Genomic DNA, 23,726 nt, shown 5'->3' on the forward strand with positions numbered 1-23,726 from the left:
TATTGTTGAGTACATCTTGGGTTGCATCTGTTTCCTGAAATACCTCAGTTGGTTTTCTACTATTTCCCGGGGCCTCATTTTTACCCAATTCCTCCAGTGCAACTTGGACTTCTTACTTCTGAACTATTGGTTCCTGAGACACAAAAGGAGATTTGCACACTAGTGTTCATAGCAGCATTACTCACAATTTCAAGAACATGAAAATAGCCCAAATGTTCAACCATAATAGAATAGATTGAGAAGTTTTGTGGACATTCACACAATGGAATGCTACATGGCACTCAGAAACAATAATTCTGAAGATGATTACATAACTTGAGAGAGACTGGAGGGCCTTATGCTGAGTGAACTAACAACCCAGCCTCGTTAGGATAAATACTGCATAAGACCATTATTATAAAAACAGAAGGTTAACTAGTAAAATATGTATGGGGATCCAAGGTGGGAAAAGAGAGGGGAACAGAGGAATGAGGTTGCACAGGGGAGAATCAGGGAGTCAGTCACACAACAGGGTGAGTGGAGGGGGAGGGTAAAGGAAATGGAAAAGATCCAGCTGAGATCTAGAAAGACATGGTAATGGTGTGCATAGTCAATGATGATTACTTTTATAAAAATTGATGGGAATGAACATATGAAATTATATGATTGAAGAATAATGTGAAACACAATGTATACAAATTTGTATTCAAACCAATATAAAATAAAAATTAAAAGAAATTTAAAAACACACAATGAATGGGAATTACTTTATGAAACAGTGTGAATGAAGGATATGTCAAACATAACATATACAGATTTTGTATGCAAACTAATATAAAATAAAAATTAAAAAGAGAACTACTGATTTTTTTAAGATATTGATTCTTGATCATATGTTACTTCCTAAAATGGTAATTCTTTTTTGCACAATGACTCAGTGTATTCCTTCAATCTTCTTTCAATGTTTTATTCAAGTTCTTGCCCATAGAATCCCTCAGTGCTGCAACATGTTATTAGGTGCCATCAAGTTAAGTACAACTCTTAGCGACTCTATAAACAGTCAGTCTGAACCCTGCCCTATCCTGTGCCATCTTCATAATTTCTGACACACTAGAACCCATTGCTGAAGTCATTGTGTCAATCCATTTCACTGGAGGTCAGTGTGTCCTTTGCTATTCCCTGTCACTTCTCCCTGAAAATAAGCTGCACTGCCATCCCAAATGCTTAAGGTTCTAATTCACCAGTTGCCCTGCTGGAGAAAGATGGGCAATCTCCATCTCTGTGGAATTAAGCTGCCTCTGAAACCCGCTGGAGGGCCAGCTATGAATAGATTCTGAATGGAGGGTACACAGCAACAACAACAATAATGTACCTTTGGTACTTTCTTCTTTGCAGCGTACAGTGATCTATCAGGATACTGATCCTACATCCCCCTCCCTCAGGCCATATTACAGCCTTAAACATATTGTCTAGTGCCCCTGAAACTTTGGCTTGGGTTTCACTGCTCTCAGGGACTCAAATTTCTAAAGCGTACAGTGTTGCAAAACTGGCAACCTCAGGAATGTGACTGGTTGGGATGATGTGGGGAAATCTTCAATGATATGTTTACTGCAAAGCTGAGCAGGGACACACAGGGATGGTCGTCAGCTTCTGGGGGTAGGGAGTGGCAGGAGAACATCCACTTATCAGGATCCTCCTTTTACTAATCTTTTGACTCTACTCAAATTTTTGTTCCAGGAAATAGTAGATAAGCTGGTTAATGTTAATCATGGCTCTGTGACCCACCCCAGGACATGGGTAACGTCAAAACAGGGAGGACTGAAATAATGGAAAATAGCCCTAGGACATTCAAACTGCTGTGTCTACCCCTAACCTGGCCAATTTGGAATGCATAAACAAACACCCTACCCTTCCTTTGTTCAGGGCTGATCTAAATTAAGCCTCAGTCCACTTTCACCAAAGCGCATATTTTAAGAAAAAAAAGTGTAGCGAGTTTGGACCTTTCAGAGACTGAACAGAGAAATGTGTGGGTCTTCGCAGGGAGCTGAGAGAGCCCGCCACGTGGCGGGTTCTGGCAAAGGGGCAGGGTCGCTTGCACTAGCTAAGGAACTCCCAGCCTGGTTTCTCTCCGCAGATCCAGGATTGAGATTTGACTTGCATCTGATATCTGAACCCAGACGGAGTCTGAGGGGAGTCCGTGGCTCAGTCAGATTCAGTCTGCATGCAGACGGTTACTAGTTTTAGTAGAAGATGTATAGAGTCACCCCCGGGAATCTTGCATCCATAAGACCAGCACGCAGAGACAGTGGTGGAGGGAAAGCGTGAAAAATATTAAGGAGGTGTGGACAGAACTTGCGTACGTACTGGAGCCACTCAGGCCTCAGGCCCTGGAACCGCCACAATGACCCTCTCTAAGGCAGAGACCTGGAAGTACAGCCCCGTGCTGCGGGCGGGGGAAAGGCGGGTCCTCTCTAGCAAGGTCCCTTCACAGCCTTTGCCTGCCACCTTCCACAATCTCCAGGAGACCCCACTCCCAGTCCTTCGCTTCGTGCGCACATGTTCCTTTTTTGATTTATCCAACTCTAACTGTGCCCTTGGGGTGGCCTGTGATGGAAGTCGGTGTCTTGGCGCCGCCACAGCTGTGCCCCCTTATGTGCCTACAAGGAAGGTATCTGTAGAATGAAGGAACAAAGTGGCGGTGTTCTTACTGCCCACCACGTGCTCCGGCGCGCTGGCAGAGAGCGGTCTAGACTGCAGAGGCGAGGCGGGTGGACTCGCGAGAGGCTCTGCGCCCTTGTTTTCCCTCCCACACTGGAGGCATCGAGAGAGGCGGGGTCTGCGCGTGGGTGTGACCATTTTAGGCCCCACCCAAGACATAGCCCCGCCCCGGCGCTCTGTATAAGCTCGCGCCTCGGAGGCGCGCTGATGTCAGAGGGAGACGGCCTGTCGTTCTTACAGTCGTTTTCGCTGAGCCTGCCAGAGCCGAGCCAAACCGAGCCAACAGCGGCGGCGCTGTGAGCCGCCCGCCCCTGCCGTCCCTCAGCCTTGCGCCGCGCGCTACACCAGGCATGGAGCAAGAGTGCCGAGTGCTCTCCATCCAGAGCCATGTTGTCCACGGCTACGTGGGAAACCGCTCCGCCACCTTCCCACTGCAGGTACGTGCGGGTTATATAAACGTGCCCCGGCTTTTCCCAGTGTAGTGGCCGCAGCGGCCGCTTCGGGAGCATGACCTTGGCCAAGCCGCTGAGCCCCACTTCCCGTCCAGAGCGCGGGGCTACAAACACCCAGGGCCAGGAAAGTGCAGTGCTCAGAGCGGGGACCGGCGGGGCACCCTGTAGCCCAGGCGATCCCAGTGGTGCGTGACGCGGCCGACTGGAGGGGACAGGCCCCCCAGGACCACGGAGCAGGCGCGCCCAGGACTCAGCCTCCCCTGTGGTCGGCCTTGCAAGGTAGGGTGGGGGATCGTCACTCTTGGGCCAGGAGGGACTCTGGCCCTGGGTACCCTCGTCAGAGTGGGCAGAGTCCTGGGGGAGGGGGCTCTTCGGGAGGACGAAGCCCAGTGGCGCACTCTGCCCCCTGCACCTTCTAAAGCTGAGAAAATTTGGCATCAGGTCATGAAAGTAAGACTCTGCCTTGGTCAGAGTGCAGAGTACTCTAGGGAGGAGCCTCGATGACCAGAAGTGGAGGAGGAAGAGGTGAATATAGGCCAGGTGTCTGTGAGGTGACTAGTGTCGGTACTTAGTTGAATGGACCCAGGATTCTGTCGCTGGGTCCTTCTGGGTGGGAAATATTTTCTGGAGAAGGAGGAAGACAACTGTATAAGGTCAAAAGGGGAAGACAGGCCACGCGATAGATTTGGGTGGAATCCCCATGCTGGGACCCATGGCTCCCTTGACCATTTAGGAGATGGTCAAAGGGAAGGAGTGGCATGGGATACTTGGGGTATTGGGTGGAGAAGTGTCATTCTACGGCTTGCCCTCAGTTGAGCCCTAACGATGTCTTAGATTCAAGCTTGGGTTTTGGTTTAGAAGCTACTTTTTAAAATGTTTTCAGTAGCTGGTCCCAGGAGCCTTCTGTCTTGTGGTGATCTCAGGAGGGCCATTCCCAGACTGCTTCCTATCTGCAGCCAGACGTTCTGGCTGGGTGACTCTTGGTAGGCTCTAGGTGCAGTAGACCATATGCTGGTTCAGGATGGCACCAGGTGATGGGTACCCCCTTGACTTGTGGTTTTAACAGAAGGGCTGGCTGGCTCTCCTGGACTGCCATCTCTGGCCGTGTTCAGAAGCAAATGTGACAACCCTCAAGGCCCTTGCTCGGTATGATTGTTCCCAGTGCCACCTGCATCTATAGGATGGCAGCCCCTGAGTGTGGTGAGGAGCCAGGATTAGGGCACAGTTGTGAGCAAAGCCATGTCCATAGTGAGCAGGAGACCTGGAGGGCTTGAGCCTCACCTGGGAGAATCTGAAGTCTGAAATAAGGCAGGCATGCTGGAGGAGGAAATGGCAGGAGCAGAGCATTCAAGTAGAAAATATGAGCACTCAGGCCCAAAGTGGCACTGCCAATACTGACTTCTAGATACATGTCAGTAGGGTTCAGCACTCTGCACGTGCTGCCTCATCCTAGAGTGCTCACTCCAGCCAGCTCCTGGGGCTGCTCTTTGGTCTAATCTCTTAACTTTCCCTATGGACTACCCACCCTCAGCCTGGGGGCGGGCATGGGAGATAGGCGTCCTTGGGTGGCAAAGGTGCTGAGGGAGGATTGTGTTTAGGGAGAAAAATGCAGGATCCCTGAAGCTAGAGAGCCAGACGGCACAGAACCAGGTGAAGCACTTAAAGCAGTTTCAGGAAGCAAGGCAGGAACAGCCCAGCCCGCCCTTGGTCAGGCCCTTTTCCCCATTCATCTATTTCTGTTCCTTGCTTGACCTCCACTAGGCACCATTCCCATTCTCCTCACTTCAGCTATGCTCCTGAGCTTCAGCCACATGCCCTTCATCCACCCTAAGACTGCTGTATTCTAATTATTCGGGGTGGCATCTCAACTGCTCATCTGGGAAAGTGCTTCTATAAGACAGAGTTGTGGTTCTTTAGGGCCTAGCATCCGTATCTGTGAGCAGACACACTCAGTAGAACTACAAATCTGAGCATCACTAGGAATTGCCATGAGGTCTTGCTTGTGGAGGCAGAGAGACAAGGTGGGCGGGGGTGCTTGTGATCACCTCCCTTCTGAGTTGCTTGGTTCCTGCCAATCCCTGGCTGGAGGTGACTCCTCTGTGTGACCCATTGCTGCATCCCCTCCCCAAAAGATTTGTGAGATTCAGAAGAACATGGTTAGGCGGAGGGGAGGGGTTAATAGGAAGGAGAAGCATAACCTTACATTTAGCCCTTGAGATACTCAGTAATCTCTTCTGTAAAATGGGGTGATACTTCCTTCTCAGAACCATTTCAGGACCAAGGCAGATGGGGAATACAAACAGAAAAATAATTTTCTCAAGTATCTGGGAGGAGCAGACTATCTGAAAATGAGGATTGCCATGTGTGCGCCCTTTTCACATGCAGGAAGATCAGAAATGAAGATAGAATGGCCCTGGAGTGTCACTGGGGCCATCTCAGGCTGATTTGGATGGCACGGCTGTAGATTAAACACCTACTTCCTTATAGATATCCTTTGTGCTGTCTAAGTATGACTTATGTTGACTCTGTAAACAACAGATCTGAATCCTGTCCTATCCTGTGTCATCCTCATCATTTTTTATACACTTGGGTCCATTGCTGAAGTCACGGTTGCTGAAGTCACCGTGTCAGTCCATCTCGATGAGAATCTTCCACTCCTTCGCTGATCCTCCACCCTTCCAAGCATAACCTTTTCCAAACTCTGACCTTCTCCTAGCAACACATCCAAAATATGAGAGATGAAGCTTTGCCATCCTCAGCGCCAAGGAGCACTCCAGCTGCACCTTTTTCATGACATAACTGTTCAGTACGTGGAATATTCAGTACTCTTCTCCAGCACCACAACTCAAAGGAATTAATTCTTCTGTCATCCTTATTCACTGTGCAGCTCTTGTGTTCATACTCTTTCCAAATCTGGACCTTAACTGGAACACCTCCCAGAAATGTTCCCTGGACCCTCTCATCTTAACTACTCGGTGTTGACTTTTCTAGGTATTTGGTCTGGCCACACCCACTGAGCCCCTGCAGAGTTAATGTGCAAAGATTATGCAGTGCTTATTTCAGCGGCATAACAAAGTCCCACAAGCTGGGTAGCTTGTAAGCTCAGAAATTTGTTTCTTCACTGTGTAGGAGGACAGGAGTTTGACACAGCTCAGTGTGAGAAAGGAGAATTGGGAGTGAGGGTGATCATAGGATCTACCTATGGCCCAAAGATGCAGCTCTACATTACCCTGGACATGACTGGGAAATGCCTAGTGGGTGGCTTGGTGGGACTGACCAGACATAAGAGGAGTGGGGCCTTGAAGGGGACTTCTGCTTCTCCTAGAAACCAAGCTGAGACTTGACCCTAAATTCTGGACTGGACTAAGGTCATTTGCAAAACAAGAGCCATTCCTCTTGGCAGGAAGATGGTGCTGGAGCTCATAACATAACCATTTGAGTCAAAATTCCCAGCCCATCTTGCCCGGCATAGGGAGTTTCCTATTCCTCATAGGGCCCCCTAGGAGCTTGGCCATGGATCAGCCCTCATTGGAGCTTGAGTCTCAGGCCAAGATAGGCCTCAGCTGCCTCTCCTGGTCAGAGAATGATGCCGTGCAAAAGAGAAAGGAGCCAAACTCTGACCCTGTTTCTGGAGTCTGTTTCCAGTCTCAAGTCCAAAGTACATTTTAGGTAATTGGAATAATATGATCTGCAACAGCAGGGAAGTGAAGGAGGTCAGTTTTAGCATTTGTACCCATGTTTCTCCTTACCCACCTCCAAGGGTTGAGGAGTGCAAGGAGAGGAAGAGGCCAAGGAAGGACACACACAGCTCACATGGTGCAGGCATAGTGGATGCCTCCTTGTGCAGGGCCAGGACTTCCTACTGCTATGCTTCATTTTAGATGGTGGAAAAAGAGAATCGGAGTAATAGGGTGAGGCATGCACAACCTCCAAATACAAGTGAAGTTGTGGAAACGGAAACTTCTTCCAGGGTGGGGAGCCTGCCTGAATGTATCTCTGCACTCTGCCTGGTATGAGGGTATAGCTATTCCTCCTGTTTTCCATGGGCACAATTCTAGGTAGAGATCCTGGAATCCTCCCAACAGCTAGTTTGATGCCCATTTAGAAACTAGAAAGTAAGGCACATGAGATCTAGGATTATGTCTCTGTTTCTTGAGACTACAGAACAAAGTAGCACAAACTGGTGCCTTATAACAACAGACATTTATTCTCACAGTTCTGGAGGCCAGAAGTCTGAAATAAAAATGTAAGCAGATCCAGGTGCTCCTTGTGTCCAGGGAAGGATGCGCTCCCAGATTCTGGTGGCCTCACATGTTCCTATCACAGTCACAGGAGGGGGATTGCTCAGTTCACTACAGGTTAGAAGGCATCTTGGGAGAAATTTTAAAGTTTAGAAGTTAAAGGAAGGCCAAGTGGAGATAGGATCAAACCAACCTTTTGGAATTCAAAGCAGCAGCCAGGGACCAGTGCCTCCCCAGTCAGCCAGCAGCTCTCGGATGAAAAATTATATAAATAAGGCAACTGTGTACAGAGCAGAGTTTATTAGTGAGTGATTACCAGGGGCAAAAGTGAGGGAGAAAATGGAAATTAATGATGATGGGATCATTGTATCAATTAAGGGGTGGGGTTGCACCCGCTGAATTCTGTAATTGCTGTCAGTAAGTTGTATACATGGAAAAAGTTGAATTGGCAAAAGTTGTGATAGAGATATTTACAAAAATCACACACATACATACACACACAGTGACTGCTGAGGCTTCTTTTATATGACCAAATACCTCATGGGATTTGTTTCTTGATTTGAAAGTTTACTCAAACACTATCAAGTCAGTTCTGACTCAGACCCAGAACTGAAGAGTCTTGGTTTCATGAAACACCCTAGTTAATTGGCCAGGTAATGAGCTTATTGCTTCTATTCTGTGTCCTAGTTCATTCTGTAGTGCCTGAGGTCTTAAAAGCTTGGACACAGCACTCAAAGGCATAGCAATTAGTCTCCATTTACTAGAAGGAAAAAAGAGGCAGGAATAAAAGGGATATGGAATGTGTTGTTAATTACATGCATAAACAACTGCCTTGTTAGCTGTGAAACAAGAAAAACTGGAAGGTGCCAGGTGACCATACTGAACATTTTTATCAACAATTCCATAGAAGAATCCTGATCAAAAGGAGGGCAGTGTAGAACAGAATTTCAGACTTTCCTGTACTGGACTTTATATGGTTATGAGGGTTGGATGAAACCCTGAAATTATTCTCCTGAGTTAATCTTTAAACACTAACCCAAAAATATTCCCTGAAGTCATCTGAAAATTGAATAATAGTTTATTGTTATATACTTATTTATAGCCGACCCTCCAGTATCTCTTCAGAGGCTGTAAGATTGACCCAGTGACTGTGGCAATAGGGTCAGGTGTGTCAGAGATGGTGAGGTTGGCTCAATAGAGGGTAGTCAGTTCAGTGCCACGTACAGCAATAATTGCACAGAAGATTGTCAGGGGAGCTCTGGTGGCCTAGTGGCAAGAAGCTGCACTACAATCCCACAGGCATACAGTTCGAATCCACCAGATGCTCTGCTGGGGAAGGAGGGACAATCTCCTCCTGTACCAGTCAGATCTGATTTGACGGTATACACAAATAATAAAATAATGGAAAAAAAAACAAAAAACCTTGAGCCTTTGAGTTAGTACAGTGTAACTCCTTACCACTAAGCCACTACAGCTCCCTGAATAAGTTTAGTTTAACAAATAAAAATGGTCAGTGTCTGCTTGCCACTGGACCTTGTACTCCTCAGACTAGCTCAAATATTGCCTCAGGTCTGGGGAATACTCCCACTGTGCCCCTACATCATGGCTAATGACATCTTCACATGTTCCCTGCTCTGGAAGCCATGCACCCAGTGCTGCTTAAGCTAAGCCCCAGGTGCCCAGGATGATGACAACAAAGACAAGTGATCCCTGGAGCTGACCTAGGGCCACTGAGACCACAAGCTCCTCCTTGTGCCGGTGACCTGGCTCCTACCAACCATTGTGAGAGGGAGAATGCAGACTCTAGTGATGTCATGTTCGAGAACAGGACATCTGCTTGTTGGACCAACAGACTTCTGGCAGCTCCTTACCCAGTTTGCTCTCCCTGTGACTAATCAGAATCTTCCTATATTCAGGGAAATCCAAGAAAATCCATCTTACTCAGCTGGTGCATTCATTATATCAACTGCAGGGGAAGAGACCATGCCAGTTGCTGTGTGTTTGCTGTATCCGGGGGTAAATGAATAATTTTCCAAATAAGAATCAGCACAAAGTTGATTTCTATAAGGTGGAGATTAAAGTGGTTCCAAATGCCCAATTTCTCCAAACAGCTGTACCACTCTATCCTCTAAGACCAAGTCTTCCTCCACCCCTCAGTGTCTTCCTTCCGTCTCTGGGTTCCATAGTTCACTGTGACATAGAACTCACGAACTTTACTTACCTATAATTTGTTGTAGAAGTGACAGGTTACTTGACTCCTGTGCAGGATCAGCGTGGGAGTAACAGGAACAAGTCAGGATACAGTTCTTCAATCAGGACAGCTTGTGGTCTTAGGCACCTATTACTGCTCTTGGCTCTGTAGATTGTGGATCCATGAGTCCCACTGCAGCCATCTGAAGCCAGTCTCCTGGTTCCTGCCATCTACACTATTGTCACTCTTCTGTGCTGCCTTTTTACTCTTTCTTCAGTGTTAATACCCCTTTCTTGCTCTGTCTCCCTCTAAAAAAAGGAAGCTGATTCCTCATCTGTTTCAAGGCCAGATGACCTTCCCTAGGAAGGCCATGAACTAAGTCACCCTTCCCAAGAGTTCATGTGCCTTATTTGCACTGAGAGACTTGTTCACTCTAAAGAAATCAGAGCTGCCACCCAAGCAGATATATGCACACCCATTCATTGCTGCTTTGTTCACAATAGCAAAGAGTTGGAAACAACCCAAGTGCCCATCAACAAACAAATGGATAGAAAAGCTATGGTATATTCACACGGTGGAATATTATGCAGCACTGAAAAGCAGGGAACTCATGAAATATTCTACAAAATGGGTGACCCTGGAGGACATTATGCTGAGTGAAATATCTCCATCACAAAAAGATAAATAGTGCATAATGCCACTGTTATACAACAGGACTGACATGGGGGTAGGGGGTAAACTAAGAAAGGAGGGGATAAACAATGTACACGGCATTGAAACAGATGAGGGAGCAAACTGTATAAAGGGATATGTGATTAGGTATTATTGGCATGACAAAAGTCTGGAGCAAGCTGCATAGTAAAGTGGACTTGGAGGGGATGGGACTGTATAGCAATAAAAGAATATTTTTTCCAAAGAAAAAAGCAAACTAGGGGGTGAAGGGAGGCAGGGAGGAAAATGTGCAACAATGAATGAATGGAAATCCAAGTTCTTGACAAACTTTCATTAAAATCTCAATAAAAAAAAAGAGATGCTTGTTGAATCAATCTCTGAATTCAATTTATTTGCAAGTCAGTATTTTTTTTAAAAGAAATATGTTTCATTCATGTATAATTTCCCCCTCTCCCTCCCTCCACCCACTGGACTCTTCAATCCTGTGATTTTCCCCTTTCCCCTCTTCTCACCCGCAGCCACACTTCCTGCCCTCCCTGTATGTCCACACAGATCTCACTGGTTTTACAATAATGTTTAGCTGTTGTTGTATTCTATCAAGTCATTCTGACTCTTCTCTACGCTATAGGAGCTGCCTGTAGGGCTTCCGAGGATGTAATCTTTTCATGGGGTGGGGAGCATCTGCAGGGAGTTGTGCTACTAATTCAAAAGTTCCATCCACCAGCAGGTCCTTGGCAGAGAGATGGACAGTATCCTCCCATGCCATTTACTACCTTTGAAAACTGGCTGAAGGGTCAACTGAGGTGGTTCCAGTGTGACAGTAATGAGAGAGAGAGAGGGAGAGGGAGGGAGGGAGAGAGGGAGAGAGGGAGAGAGAGAGAGAGGGAGAGAGAGGGAGAGAGAGAGAGAAAGGAATAGATTGCCAGGCCTTTTCTCTTGCGGAGCTCTTGGCGAATTTGAACTGCTGACATTTTGGTTAGCAGCCAAGTACTTGACCGTTGTGCCACCAGGGCTCTATTTACACGGCTTGAAGGGTTATATTAAGCATTTCCCTTTATCACAAGGCCTGGTTGCAGGCAGTCTCACTTCCTGCTAACAAGAGGCTCTGAGTGGAAGCTTAGTTGGCAAGGCCTGCATAGGATTGCAGGTGTCAGAATATCGGAGACCATGCTCTGCTGAGATCCCGCTGAGGCCAGAGCTTCAGTTCTTCCTTTCCTGATAATTCTTTCTGTGGTGCTGACCGACTCCCTGCCTAATGCTGGCTTCCTGTGAGCACTGGTTTCATCTGTTTTGTCCTCGACTGTACCTTCCATGTCTGAAATCAGTCAAGTATCTATTGAGGACCATGTTGGCTTGTGAGTCAGATCCTAGGAGTACAGCAGTAGACAACTGGCCAGGAGAGCTCCTTTTCTCTACATAAAGTCAGACCAGGAAGTACCAGGAAGGGTTGGCACAGGGACAGGGGAAGCAGCCAGCCAGGTCAGGACAAAGGTGATTTCTCCGTGACGCTTTCCACTTGGTGAGCTCTGGCTGACTCACAGGGAAGAGTGTCCAGGCAGAAGGCCAGGTGTGAATGAGGCCCAGTGTCCTCATGAAACCGGAAGAAGGAGGGTTGGGTAAGTTACACGGTCAGAAGTCCATCATCAACATAGGTGCCACCAGGAGCTTGAAAGGAGGGCTGTTCAGTGAGGCTCAGTTCCTGCCAAGTGTTTGGCAGCTTGGGCAACTGTGTGCTAGGAGTAGGGCTGAGGGATCCAGGGGAGAGAGAGGGAGTGTCAAGTCAGAGAAATGGTGGAGACTGCGACACCAACTGAGTGTGGAGGTGCCAGTGGGACATACGGAGAGCTGGGAGGCAGGGGAACAATTGGAGCAGGCAGAGCTGTCTCCAGCAGAAGTCAAGCCAGAGACCAGAAGAAGGGGGATGTGAGACTGAGCTGTAGGATTAGAACAGTGGGCCCGCTGCTCCAGGAGTGGTCAGCGTGACAATCTGGTGTGACACTCTCCAGTTCCCTCTTCTGAGATTTTCATGAAAGTGGCTTATAGTCTTGCAAAATGAGCCATAGAGATGTATCTTTCAGGTGGGTAACATCCCAGACCCTACTGCCCACCACTGCCCCATGGAACGAGGCTGTCAGGGTGGAATATTCCTCCAACCCCTGCTGCTCCTGAACTTACTTTTCCCCCTGAATGAGGGCTCCGCTGACGCTGCCGAGCTAATGACTGTGTCTCACTGCTGCTGCGGGGGCGGGTGCTGGTGCTGGGAGATGTGCCACCCCCGGGACATGGGAGGTTGTCCTCAGGTTGTACACTCTTGGCCTCAGAGGTGGAATGAAATCTGGGCAGCGGGTGTCAAGAGGCTAGGGCTGGTGTGGGGAGGATATGGCAGCTGTGAGGAAGAACCAGAACAGAGCTTTATTGCATCTTTAGTGCCTGCCCTTTATTGCAGGACGACTAATGAGCTTTTGAACACATTCTCCCCAAGTGCACATGTGCGCTAATTATTCCAGATGTTTCCCTTAGCACATTGTATATGTCAGATTGTGGGGGTAGGAAATTGGAACTATTTCCGAACCATTTCACTGGCATGCTCTCTGCTGGCGTTACTTGGACTACGCTGTGTGAGGAGGCCTGAACAGCTTCCTCCCTTGGCAAGAAGCAAGCACTTCCTGTATATAGCCACACGTCTGTGCTTCCTGTATTTGGTACAGACTTGTGCGTTTCCTGTATATGGCGCATTCGCCTGTGCTGCTCATCTGCAGTGTGCATGCCTACCTGCCTATGTGTGTCGTCTGTTGTAACACTGCTGTTATGTGATAAATGTATCTACATTGCGTATACATGGTACACACATCCATGTTACTGTATATAGTGTATATGTCCATGCTGCCTGTAATATGGCGCACACTTCCTGCATACAGCACACTTAACTAAACCACATATGTGTCTATATGACCTGCATAAGGTGTATCTACACATCTCTTCATCCAACAAGTGACGGAGGCACCTGCCACATACAAGCAAAATAGTGCTGAAAATCATCCAAAAGTGACTAGAACAGTGCATTAAAAGAAAACTGTCAAAGGTTCACACTGGCTTTAAAACTGGTCATGGCACCGGGAATATCATTGCTGATGTCAGATGGATCCTGGCTGCAAGCAGAGAATACCAGCAGAATGTCTATGTTTTATTGACAAAGGCATTTGACTGTGGATCATAACAATAATCTATGATTTATGTTAAGAATGGGAATCCCAGAACACTGAATTATACTCATATGAAAATTATATCTCGACCAAGAAACTGTTGTCTGAACAGAGCAAGGTAACACGGTATGTTTTAAAATCAGAAGGTACATATCAAGGTTGTATCCTTTTCCTATATCTATTCAATCTGTTTGCTGAGCAAAAAATTTAAGATGAAGAAAGTGGCATCAAGATTGGAGGAGGATTCAACAACTGTTATGCTACAGCTTTGCAGCTGATAGTGAGAACTTTTAATGCTTGCTGAAGATGATCAAAGACTACAGCCTTCAATATAGATGCATCTCAACATTAAGTACACAAAAATCCTCACCACTGGACAGAAGGGCAACATCGTGATAGATGGAGAAAAAGATTGAAATTTTCAGCAATTTCATCTTACTAGGATTCCCAAGGAGTCAAGGATTCTGAAGCTTCGTCTGACATATTTTGGGCATGTTGCAAGGAGGGACTGGTCCTTGGACAGGGACATCATGTTTGGCAAAGTGGAGGGGCGGCGTAGGAGAGGAAGACCTTTGAGATGGATCGATTTCTGTGACTGGAGAGGTGGGAATAAGTGCGTTTGAGATGGCTAGGTTGGCACAGGATAGAAGAGTGTATAGAGCTCTTGTACATAGGGTTGCTATGAGTCGCAAGCGACTCGATGGCACATAACAACAGGATTCCCAATCAGCACCTTTGATACCGGCAGTCAGGAGATCAGAATACATATTGCATTGGGCAAGTCCTTTATCATGGGCATCTCCAAAGTACTGAGCAATTACATAATTTTGAAGAATAAGGTGCATCTAATTCAATCTATTGTCTTTTCAATCAGGCCATGGTCTTTTCTATTACTTGCTATGCATTTGAGCCGGACAATGAATAAGAAATGACAGAAGAATTGGTATCTTTGAGCTCTGATGTTAGAGTACTGAATATCCCATAGCCTGCCAAAAGTTGCTTGTGACTCATAGCAACTCTATGTACAACAGCCCTAAGCCCTGCTCTATCCTGTGCCAATCTCACTGTCTCCAACACACCCATCCCAATTACCCCAGTCACTGAATCAATCCACCTCATAGAGGGGTCTTCCTTTCTTGCACCTTCCCTCCACCCTCCCAAGCATGATGTCTCTCTCCAAGGACCGGTCCCTCCTTGCAACATGTCCAAAGTATGTCAGACGAAGACTCGGAATCCTCGCTTCAAAGGAGCAGCCCGGTTTAACCTTCTCAAGGATGAACCTGTTTGTTTTTTTAGCAGTTCTTGGTACCCTCAATACTCTTCAGCACCACAGCTCAAAGGCATCAGTTCTCCTATCCTCCCTAGTCATTGTCCAACTCTCTGCATAACAAGTGATTGCAAAGACCATGGCCTGCATCAGACGCACTTTAGTCTCCAGAGTGACACTGTTGCTCTTCAGTACTTTGGAGAGGCCCCTAACAGCAGATGTTCCCATTGCAATACGTCTTTTAATTTCCTGGCTACTGGTGCCAAGAGTGACTGTGGAACCAAGCAAACTAAAGCTGAGAATAATCTCAATCTCTTCACCATCCATCCTGTTGCTGCCAATTGGCCCAGTGGTGAGAATCTTTGTCTTCTTGACATTTAGCCTCAATCCATATTGGAGGCTGCAGTGCTTGACCCTCTGCAGCAAGTGCTTCAGGTCCCCCTCAGTTTCAGCAAGCAGGGTTGTGTCATCTGCATAACGCAGATTGTTGATAGATCTTCCACCAATCCTGATGCCACATTTCTCCTCATAGAGCCCAGCCTCCCAGATAATCTGTTCTGCATACAGGTTGAAAAGGTATGGAGAGAGGACACATCCCCGACGTATGCCCTTCCCAATTTTGAACCATGCAGTGTTTCCTTGCTCTGTTCTGACAACTGCCTCTTGGTCCAAGTATAGGTTCCACATTAGCACGATCAAGTGTTCTGGGATTCCCATTCTTCTCAGAGTCAGCCACAGTTTGTTATGATCCTCACAGTAAAACGCCTTTGCATAATCAATGAAACAGATTCTTCTGGTATCCCCTGCTTTCAGCTAAGATCCATCTATCATTAGCTACAATATCCCTAGTACCACGACCCCTTCTAAGCCCAGCCTGGACTTCATTGTAATATTTTGCTTTGTCATTCCACGCTGCCTTTTGAAATCTTCTGTTCAGCTCTTTAGTATCTTAAATTCTTCCTTGTGCTTTGGCTTCTCTGTGCTCCAGTGCAATATTCAGAGTTTCTTCTGACATCCATTTTGGTCTTTTCTTCCTCTTCTGTCTTTGTAATGTTGTTAGGAGAAGTAATTCCTTCAAGTGGGACACCATGCTTGGAAAGGTAGAGGGCTGACTAGAGACCCTCAGTGAGATGGATTGACACAGTGGCTGCCCAGTGGGCTCAAGTGTGTCAGGGAAAAGGAAGGTAAGGATGGTGCAGGACAGGACAGGGTTCAGATCTGTTGTTCATAGGGTCACTATAAGTTATGCTTGGCTTGTCGGCACCTAACAATTGCCTCTGCAATTGTCGGCAGTGTGCCTCTGCATTTCGTAGATCTCAGAGGAAGTGCCTCTGGTGTTGACTGGCCTTGGATCTCTGGCTCTTCTTGGAGCAGAGTGTCCTTATCACCTCAGCATTCATTACATTTATGTAGTTAGCTGTTCAGTAACCCCAGTTTTCCTTGGTGTTACCAGTGGAGCTGTGGCTTTACTGGAATAGGTACTTGCTTTCACTGGTCCTCCTAGCAGGGCAGTACTAGGTTTGCCACAGAATAGATGACTCACACCTTGCTTATTTTTAGAAACTCCTTGCTTTCCCTCTTGCATGTGTATATGGTTGTTGAAGTGGCAAAGAAAAGAGTTACCCAATGTTGCCAGAAACTAGCCTGTTCTAATCTGTCCATCTTTTCACTGGGCGCCTCGATGGCATCCTGTAAAGTGTTCCTGTTCTGTTGCCTTCTGATAACACTGCCTACAGAAGGACCTCTGACTTTGAGGTAGGATGTCACAGGATGGGTCTGTGTCCTCCTCACTAAGCCAATTGTTGTCCCCTGGGAGTCTCTTAAACTGTGGCAGTGTCCACATTGTGCCAGCCACTTAGACCTTTGTGGGAAGTATTTGGTTACACTTAAGAGAATTGTAAAAATTATTCGGGATTCCTGGAATGTTTGAAGGACCTTCTGCCAATTCTTGTAAATTTTATGGATCATTTGGGTGTATTCCATGTTTTCCTAAGGCCTCTTGAGTAAGCTGGGCGCTACCATAGTGACTGATGGTGTCTGACTTCATAAATTTCTAAAATGGATTTCTTATTTTAACTACGGTTGGTCATGTGTGTAAAGTGTATGGGACGTTCTGCACTGCTCCCACAAAGCAGTGGATATGGGGAACATTGAGGAGCAGACATCTGGGTCTATCCCTCACACTGAACAGGAAGCAAACATTGAAGAAAACTCAGATATAACCACACTTGTGTGTCTAGAATATTGCACTGATATCTGGGCCAACAATCAGTTTTTCTCTGGTTCCCTTGAGATGAGGGCAAATAGCCTACATCACGCAGGGTCTAGTCCAAAAAGAGGAAACCAGAGCAATTCTTTTAACAGACAATGTAGCATAAACACCTTGCTAAATCAGCTGTTGGAAAGCTAAAAGAGAATGAAAAGATATGGTGGTGGGAGTTTCTACTGGCCCCTCAGCACTAACTTTAAGCTACTGACATCACTAGATTTGTGGAATCAAAGAGCAGAGATTGGAATCATCGGGATTTAAGACTGAGAGGAAGGGACCCTGGTTGAACCATGCTGGGATCTGTAGGGAGCATATGACCAGGCATTCTGCAGGTTATGGAAAAACCACAAAAAGGATTTGACTGTCCCTAGAGAAGGGAACTGTCAATGTCTGATAAAGCGAGCACTTCCAGAAAGAAGTGCTCTTCCATGGTGAAGAGAAGCTGGGGTGAAGCTGACTGGAAGGCACAGCCAGCCCCTTCTCCCTCCTCCAGCCTTTCTTTCTATTGAAGGTACCCAAGAGACCCACTGCCAAGCGGGGATAGCCTCCGTATCACAGAGCTGACTGTAGAAAGGGTTTGAGCTGAACAAGAGCTTAATAACCAGCTCTGGAGGCCCCTTCCCTTGGAAGCCAGAGACTCTCATTTTGAAGCACAGTCCCTCAGTTTTGTCTTTTCTTCCAAGTCTGGCTCCGTCTTTCCTGTGCAGTTAGGTGGACTCGGGAGCTGGTCATGTGATAATGTTCCAAAGGATTAATTATCTACGCATAAAGAAGCAATGGAGCAGAACATTATGGGAGGATTTTCAAGATTCGTGTCATCATTGTTTCAAATCTGTTCCTGCAGAGTTGATTAGAATTTTAATTCTGTGTATAGGAGGCCCTGACGTCAGGCAGGTGAATTGGCAAAATGGCAATTTTAGCATCTGTGTCAAGTAGTGATCAACTGGCTTGCAATTGAGAGCGGCCTTGAAGTTGAGTATACAGCCCAGTGAATTGTCACAAAGGGAACACACCTCTGTAACCCTCATCCACAGGAAGAAATAGACCATGACCACCCAGAAGCCCCAGCTCCGCAGTCACTGTTCCTGTCTCCTTCCCGGAGGCAGCCCCTCTCCTGACTGCTGACGTCAGAGAAAGTGTGCCTTGCTTTGAATATTAAGGTTAGACTTGAAGGACAATTGATTGTTGCCCAGGCGAAGAAAGGAAAAGAGGGCATAGGAAATGGCATGGGCACAGAACAAAGCAAGGATGAGCAGAGAAAGTGGATGGTGGTGGTAGGGGTAGGGCGACCAGGGAAGATGGCCACTGCGTCAAACATTCCCCTGGTTCTGGGGATTCTTTCTCTGTGTCTCTCACACTCTTGCCATCTCACGCACTCTGCCTTTCACACACAGTATCCTGTCTCTCTCTCTGACTGTCTTCAAGGGACTCTGTAGATAAAGGTGGCTCTTATCTTTTCAGGGTCCTTTCTATAGACACTGAAGACTTAACAAAATGTATGCTGTAAAGACCTACAGTGTTGTCTTTTTTGTTGGGTTTTTGTTTTTTTTATAGCTTGAGCTCTTTGAAAATCCTTTGCTTCATTTTCTTAGAACAGTGGGGTAGAAAAGATCGAAAGAGTGCTCTTTGCAATTTCACCAGCAATCCTGGCAGTTGGCTTGAAAGGATTTTAAGGTTCTTGGCCTCAAGTGTTACCCTGCTGGGCCAATCTTAAGGTCAGCTCGTCTCTTCTTGAGGCAGCCTTCAGGTAGCTCTCCCCACAACTCTGACTTCCCTGTCTCAGAGATTATTTGATCTGTCTCCGGGGGGCATCGGCTGTGGGCATGAACTGCCCACGATGCCTGCTCAGACCTGGACAGGAGTGGATATGGAGATGGGGAGATAGCACGTTCTATGGGGCCAGGAGGAGGCTTGAGGTTGGGCTAGGGTTAATGAAGAAAGCATGAAGAATGCCTACCTGTGTGTGAGAATCCACGGACGGAGGACCCTCCCAGTGGTGGTAGTTTGAGGGTGTCTGTGACAAGTCAGCTCTCAACCAGCAATGACTCCAGTTTAAACATGTTTGATGTGATATGTGACATTTTCTGAGGCTCTGAGGTTGAGGCTGAGAGCTGATTTGAACTCAGCTGGCCCAGGAATAAGCTGTCGTTGAGTCTGTGTATGAGCCCCAGTATCTCCAGGCCACCTTTTTCGTGTGGACATGGGAGGGTACAGAAGGCCTGAGTACTATCACCTCTCTTATTGATTGCTCTTGAAAGGGACACCTTTTTTGATAACGTGGGAGGATTTGCTGGCAGTCCCTTGGGGTCCAGAAGACATCACACACCTGCTGTAACCTGCTCACCTTGATCAGTTTCTCTTTTTTCTACCTCTGCCCTGTGGCATTGAGCAGTAGATCATCCAGATGGCTTTGTCTCTCACCCTGAACTGAAAGACCCAGTTGGGCTGGGGCTTTTGCTCAGAGAGTTTCTATGGCAGCTGGGAGGGATGGGGAGTAGATATTCAAAGCTGTTAGGTTGGTAGCCTCACTCAGGGCCATGGAGACGATTCCAGTAAAGTCAAGTCCTGCAAATCAGTGTGGAACCTTACTTGCTCACAAAAGAAAAACTCGCATATCACATATCGTGGACAGGCAGTTGTCACTATTTGCTCATTTAGACACCTAGGTGTTTTAGACATAGTCTTTTCTTCCCTTTCATTAACAAGAACTGCTTTTAAAATCAGCTTTTAAATAGTGATAGCTTTATTTCCCGCCCCCAGTAAACTGCACTGTATGCTCTAAGTAAATGTGTTAAAAATTGAGAGTGTGGCTCCTATGGCAACAGAGATATCCCTTCCCCTCCTCTGTCTCCCCCAATATCCCCTTCTGCAGCTTTGGTATTCAGTGCCAGTGGAAGAGGCCCTGCCACTCTTTTTAGAGGAACATTCTAGGGTCACATGGGACCCAGGCAGTGGGGTTCAGGAAGCAGGTGGCCTCTGTCCACCACCCTGGCTGAGCAGGACCTGAGAGGCAGGCTGAGTCTTGAAAAGTGGCAGAATTGACTTCCCTGAGGGCTGGTGGCTCTGGTTCAACAAGGTGAGGCCAGTTCCTCACTGACAGGCAGTATGTGGCGGTGAGCGTGGCTGCGTGAGCATGTGTATGGAGACCTCAGACACCAGGCATGTGGCCTTTTCCTGCCAAGGTGGGCTACTTCCTCACAAGAGCTAGGGCTCAAAGGCACTGGCCTCTCAGCCAAGATGGTCTTTGTGTCCATTTTCAGTGTTCAGACAGCTAGCCTTCAAATGATCCTAGAAGCCCCTCCTAGGCAGCTGAGCAGGTACTAGGCTCCTTGACCCTACTGTGCTGGCTGGTTGCTCAGAAGTATATCTTTTCTGAGCTTAAGAGAGGAGCCAAGGGTACTCATTACCAGAAACCTTGGAGTGAGTAGTTCCTGTTACCACATTACCTCTTCTGCTACAGCCCGAGGGTGCCAGTCCTCCATAGCCTCCAGCTCTCCTTCCCCAGTTGCTTCTAAGTCAATTCCAGTGCCTGTGTGAGTTAAATGCATCATCACAAACTACTGCTCTCTTACACCCAGTTCCCTTTCTATCTTGCAGGTGCTTGGATTTGAAATCGACGCCCTTAACTCTGTGCAGTTTTCAAACCACACAGGTAATACTTTGGCCATAGTTAGAGATGGAGTTGTGATTGCCTTGTTATACTAAGGGGAATGAAACATTCTGAGGCCTTAGATGAGCGCACTCAGGGCTGCCATGACTTAAGTATCGCAAACCAGGCTTCTCAAAGCAAAACAGCATGAATGTGTTCTTTCATGGTTGTTCAGTTCTAAAAAATCTCATTGCTGTTGAGTCAAAACTGACTCATTGTTAACACTCAATTGGGCGTCTGAGGCTGTACATTGACCGAGAGGAAACTGCCCATCTTTCCTCTGAGAAGCAGCAGGTAAATTTGATTTGCCATAAAGGTGCAGCCTACTCTCTGTATAGACGATGCCCCAGAGGTCCCTTTCTGGAGAGAAAAGTCTAAAATCAGGGTGTCCATGGGCCATGCTCCCTCTGATGGCTCTAAGGGAGCTCTGGTGGCCTAGTGGTAAGGAGCTGCACTGTTAACCTAAAGGCACGCAGTTTGAATCCACCAGTTACGAAGGAGAAAGGTGGGCAGTCAACTCGCGTGCAATTTATTGCCTCTGCAAACCTACTGGAGGGTCAACTATGGGTCAGTTCTGACTCAGGGGTATTCAACAACAACATTATAGGGAGCTCTGGTGGTTTGGTGGTAAGATGCTGTGCTATAATTCCAAGGGTATACAGTTTGAATACACCAGCTGCTCCTTAGAAGGATGGACAGTCTTCCTGCGTAATTTACTGCCTTTGAAAACCCAATGGAGGTCAGCTATGAGTTGGTTCTGACTTGGCACACAACAAATTATACATATAAAATTTACTCTCCATTGAAGTTGATTTGGGACTTTTTATCATTCAAGGCAATTTTTAAAAAGTTATTAATTTCAATGAAAATTTACAGAGACTTTGCGTTTCCATTCATTCATTGTTGCACTATTCTACCTTCCAACCCTCCCCCCTAGTACACTACCCTCTTGGAAAAGTAAAATTCTTTGTTTTACAAACCCTCCCCCAGGTCCACTCCACTATGCAGCCTTCGCTCTGGACTCCTGTCCTAACAAAAATACCTAATCACATATCCCTTTTAAACAGTTTTCTCCCTCATCTGTTTCAATGCAGTATATATTATTGAACTCATCTTTCTCAGTCTCTCCCCAACCCCGATGTCGTTCCAATAGTGGCACCATGCAGTATTTGTCCTTTTGTGACTGAGATACTTCACTCAGCATAATGTCCTCCAGGGTCACCCATTTTGTATACTACTTCATGAGTTCCTTGTTTTCAGTGCAGCGTAGTATTCCATTGTGTGAATATACCAGTTTCTCTATTCATTTGTTTGTTGATGGGCACATATGTTGTTTCCAACTCCTTGCTATTGTGAAGAAAGCCGCGATAAAAGTGGGTGTGCATATATATCTGCTTGGATGTCAGTTATGGTCTCTTTGGGGTATATTCTCAGTAGTGGAATTGCTGGGCCAAATGATATCTCTATTTGCAACTTTTTGAGAAAGTGCCATACTGCCTTCCACAGTGGTTGCACCATTTTACACTCCCACCAACAGCGAAAAAGAGTTCCAGTTTCTCCAAACCTTGCCAGCATTTGTTGCTTGCTGTTCTGCTAAATTTTGCTATCCTGACTGGAGTGAGATGATAGCTCATAGTTGTTTTAGGGACATTTCTTAAACAGTTGTGCAGTGTACATCACTACACACAAATTCCTAGAATGGAATGGAAGATCGAAGCATGAACATTTGGAAACTCAGATTTATTTCTGAGTGTTGTGCTATAATCAACATAAACGTAGTTGTCTCAGACTCCTTTGCCCTAGGATTCCAGGATGAGGGGACCCCCTGGCCTGACAGGTCAGTGAGCTGGGCTTGGGTCCCCTCTCGGCCCACTTTGAGCCTTGTTAGTTGATGGGGAACTGGTGATCTCAAAGAGAATGTCCCCAGTCTAACTCACTTACCATACTAGAGGGTGAGATAGTCTGGTTTTGATTTGGATTTCTCTGGGTTGATCATGTGGCATACCTGTCACATGTTGAGCAGAGGTCACATTTAAGTCTGAAGCCACAGAGTCCAGCTTCCTAGCTGAACAGGGGGTAGAACACTTTGTCTAGAAAGGCCAGATAGTAAACACCTTGACCTTAGTAAACAAAAGGTCAGCAGTTCAAACCCCCCCAGTGGTGAAGAAATCTGGTGGTCTGCACCTGTAAGCATCACAAGCCTAGGAAACCTCATGGGGCAGCTCAGTTCTGCAATGTAGGAAAGCTTCAGATGATGCTGCCATTGCTGGCCATGGCTAGGAAGGGTCCACGTTAATTAGGGTCCAGGGTCAGGAGGTTTGGGGAATTGAGAGAGACTGAGGAAACTGTCAGCGGGGCTGGCATAGCCTTGGTGTCCTGAGGCAGGACTTCCACTGTGCTGGAGTTTCCAAGGCCAAACCCAGCTTTAGGGATTCACTGGGAAGACTCAGCTGGAGTCCTACTCACAGCTGTGATTTTACCCAATAAAAGCACACTGATCAAAATGAGCAAAAAGAAGGCACAGCAGAAGTCTAGGGATACTTTGCACAAGCAAAGTCCTCTTCCTGTAGAGACAGCAGACGAGCTTAGTTCTGCAGCAAGGACTGTGGCATTGCCTGTGAAGAAGCATCTACCAGCAAAGCTCATCAGAGGCCCGGTTTTCAGGGTCTTTATTGGCACTGGCCACACAGGTATCCTCTGTGTGGTATGTACCACAATTCCATGGAGGAAAGCAGGGTTCAGCTACACTTTACACACAGTGGACCTCAATGAAGGGACCCTTTCTGAAGTTCAGGTTCCCAGACTTCAGCCCAGGACCAACCATGCACATGTCCTTTCTGAGTGTCATGTGAGCTCTTGTACACATCCTCCTGCCCACTCCTCCAGTGCCCCCTAAGGTGGGTAAAACCATCCCCTGTTCCTTTTCTACCTCAGAGCTGTTCCTCTGGGCTCTCAAGGAGAGCAACACCAGCTTTTAAGGGATCTGTGCTCTAACTCTGGTCGGAATCCCTCAGTTACTACTCAAGCTTACTGTGGCCGAAGATTCCTGCTCTGGGGAATTCTGAAAGGAGCATGACTTAGCCTG

The 23,726-nt window shown here is 46.9% G+C and overlaps 1 protein-coding gene across 1 annotated transcript in view; it reads left to right on the forward strand.

The window, feature by feature from the left end:
- Nucleotides 1-3,047: 3,047 nt before the first annotated feature.
- Nucleotides 3,048-23,726, forward strand: part of PDXK (pyridoxal (pyridoxine, vitamin B6) kinase) — a 38,306-nt gene continuing 17,627 nt past the window's right edge. The window contains exons 1-2 of the mRNA XM_006893944.1: nucleotides 3,048-3,134; nucleotides 20,590-20,644. Coding sequence (XP_006894006.1) covers nucleotides 3,048-3,134; nucleotides 20,590-20,644 — 142 coding nt within the window. The remainder of the gene's footprint in view (nucleotides 3,135-20,589; nucleotides 20,645-23,726) is intronic.

This window comes from Elephantulus edwardii, unplaced genomic scaffold (assembly GCF_000299155.1).
Source record: "Elephantulus edwardii isolate Elephantulus edwardi_28Jun2011 unplaced genomic scaffold, EleEdw1.0 scaffold00133, whole genome shotgun sequence".
Taxonomy (NCBI): Eukaryota; Metazoa; Chordata; class Mammalia; order Macroscelidea; family Macroscelididae; genus Elephantulus; species Elephantulus edwardii.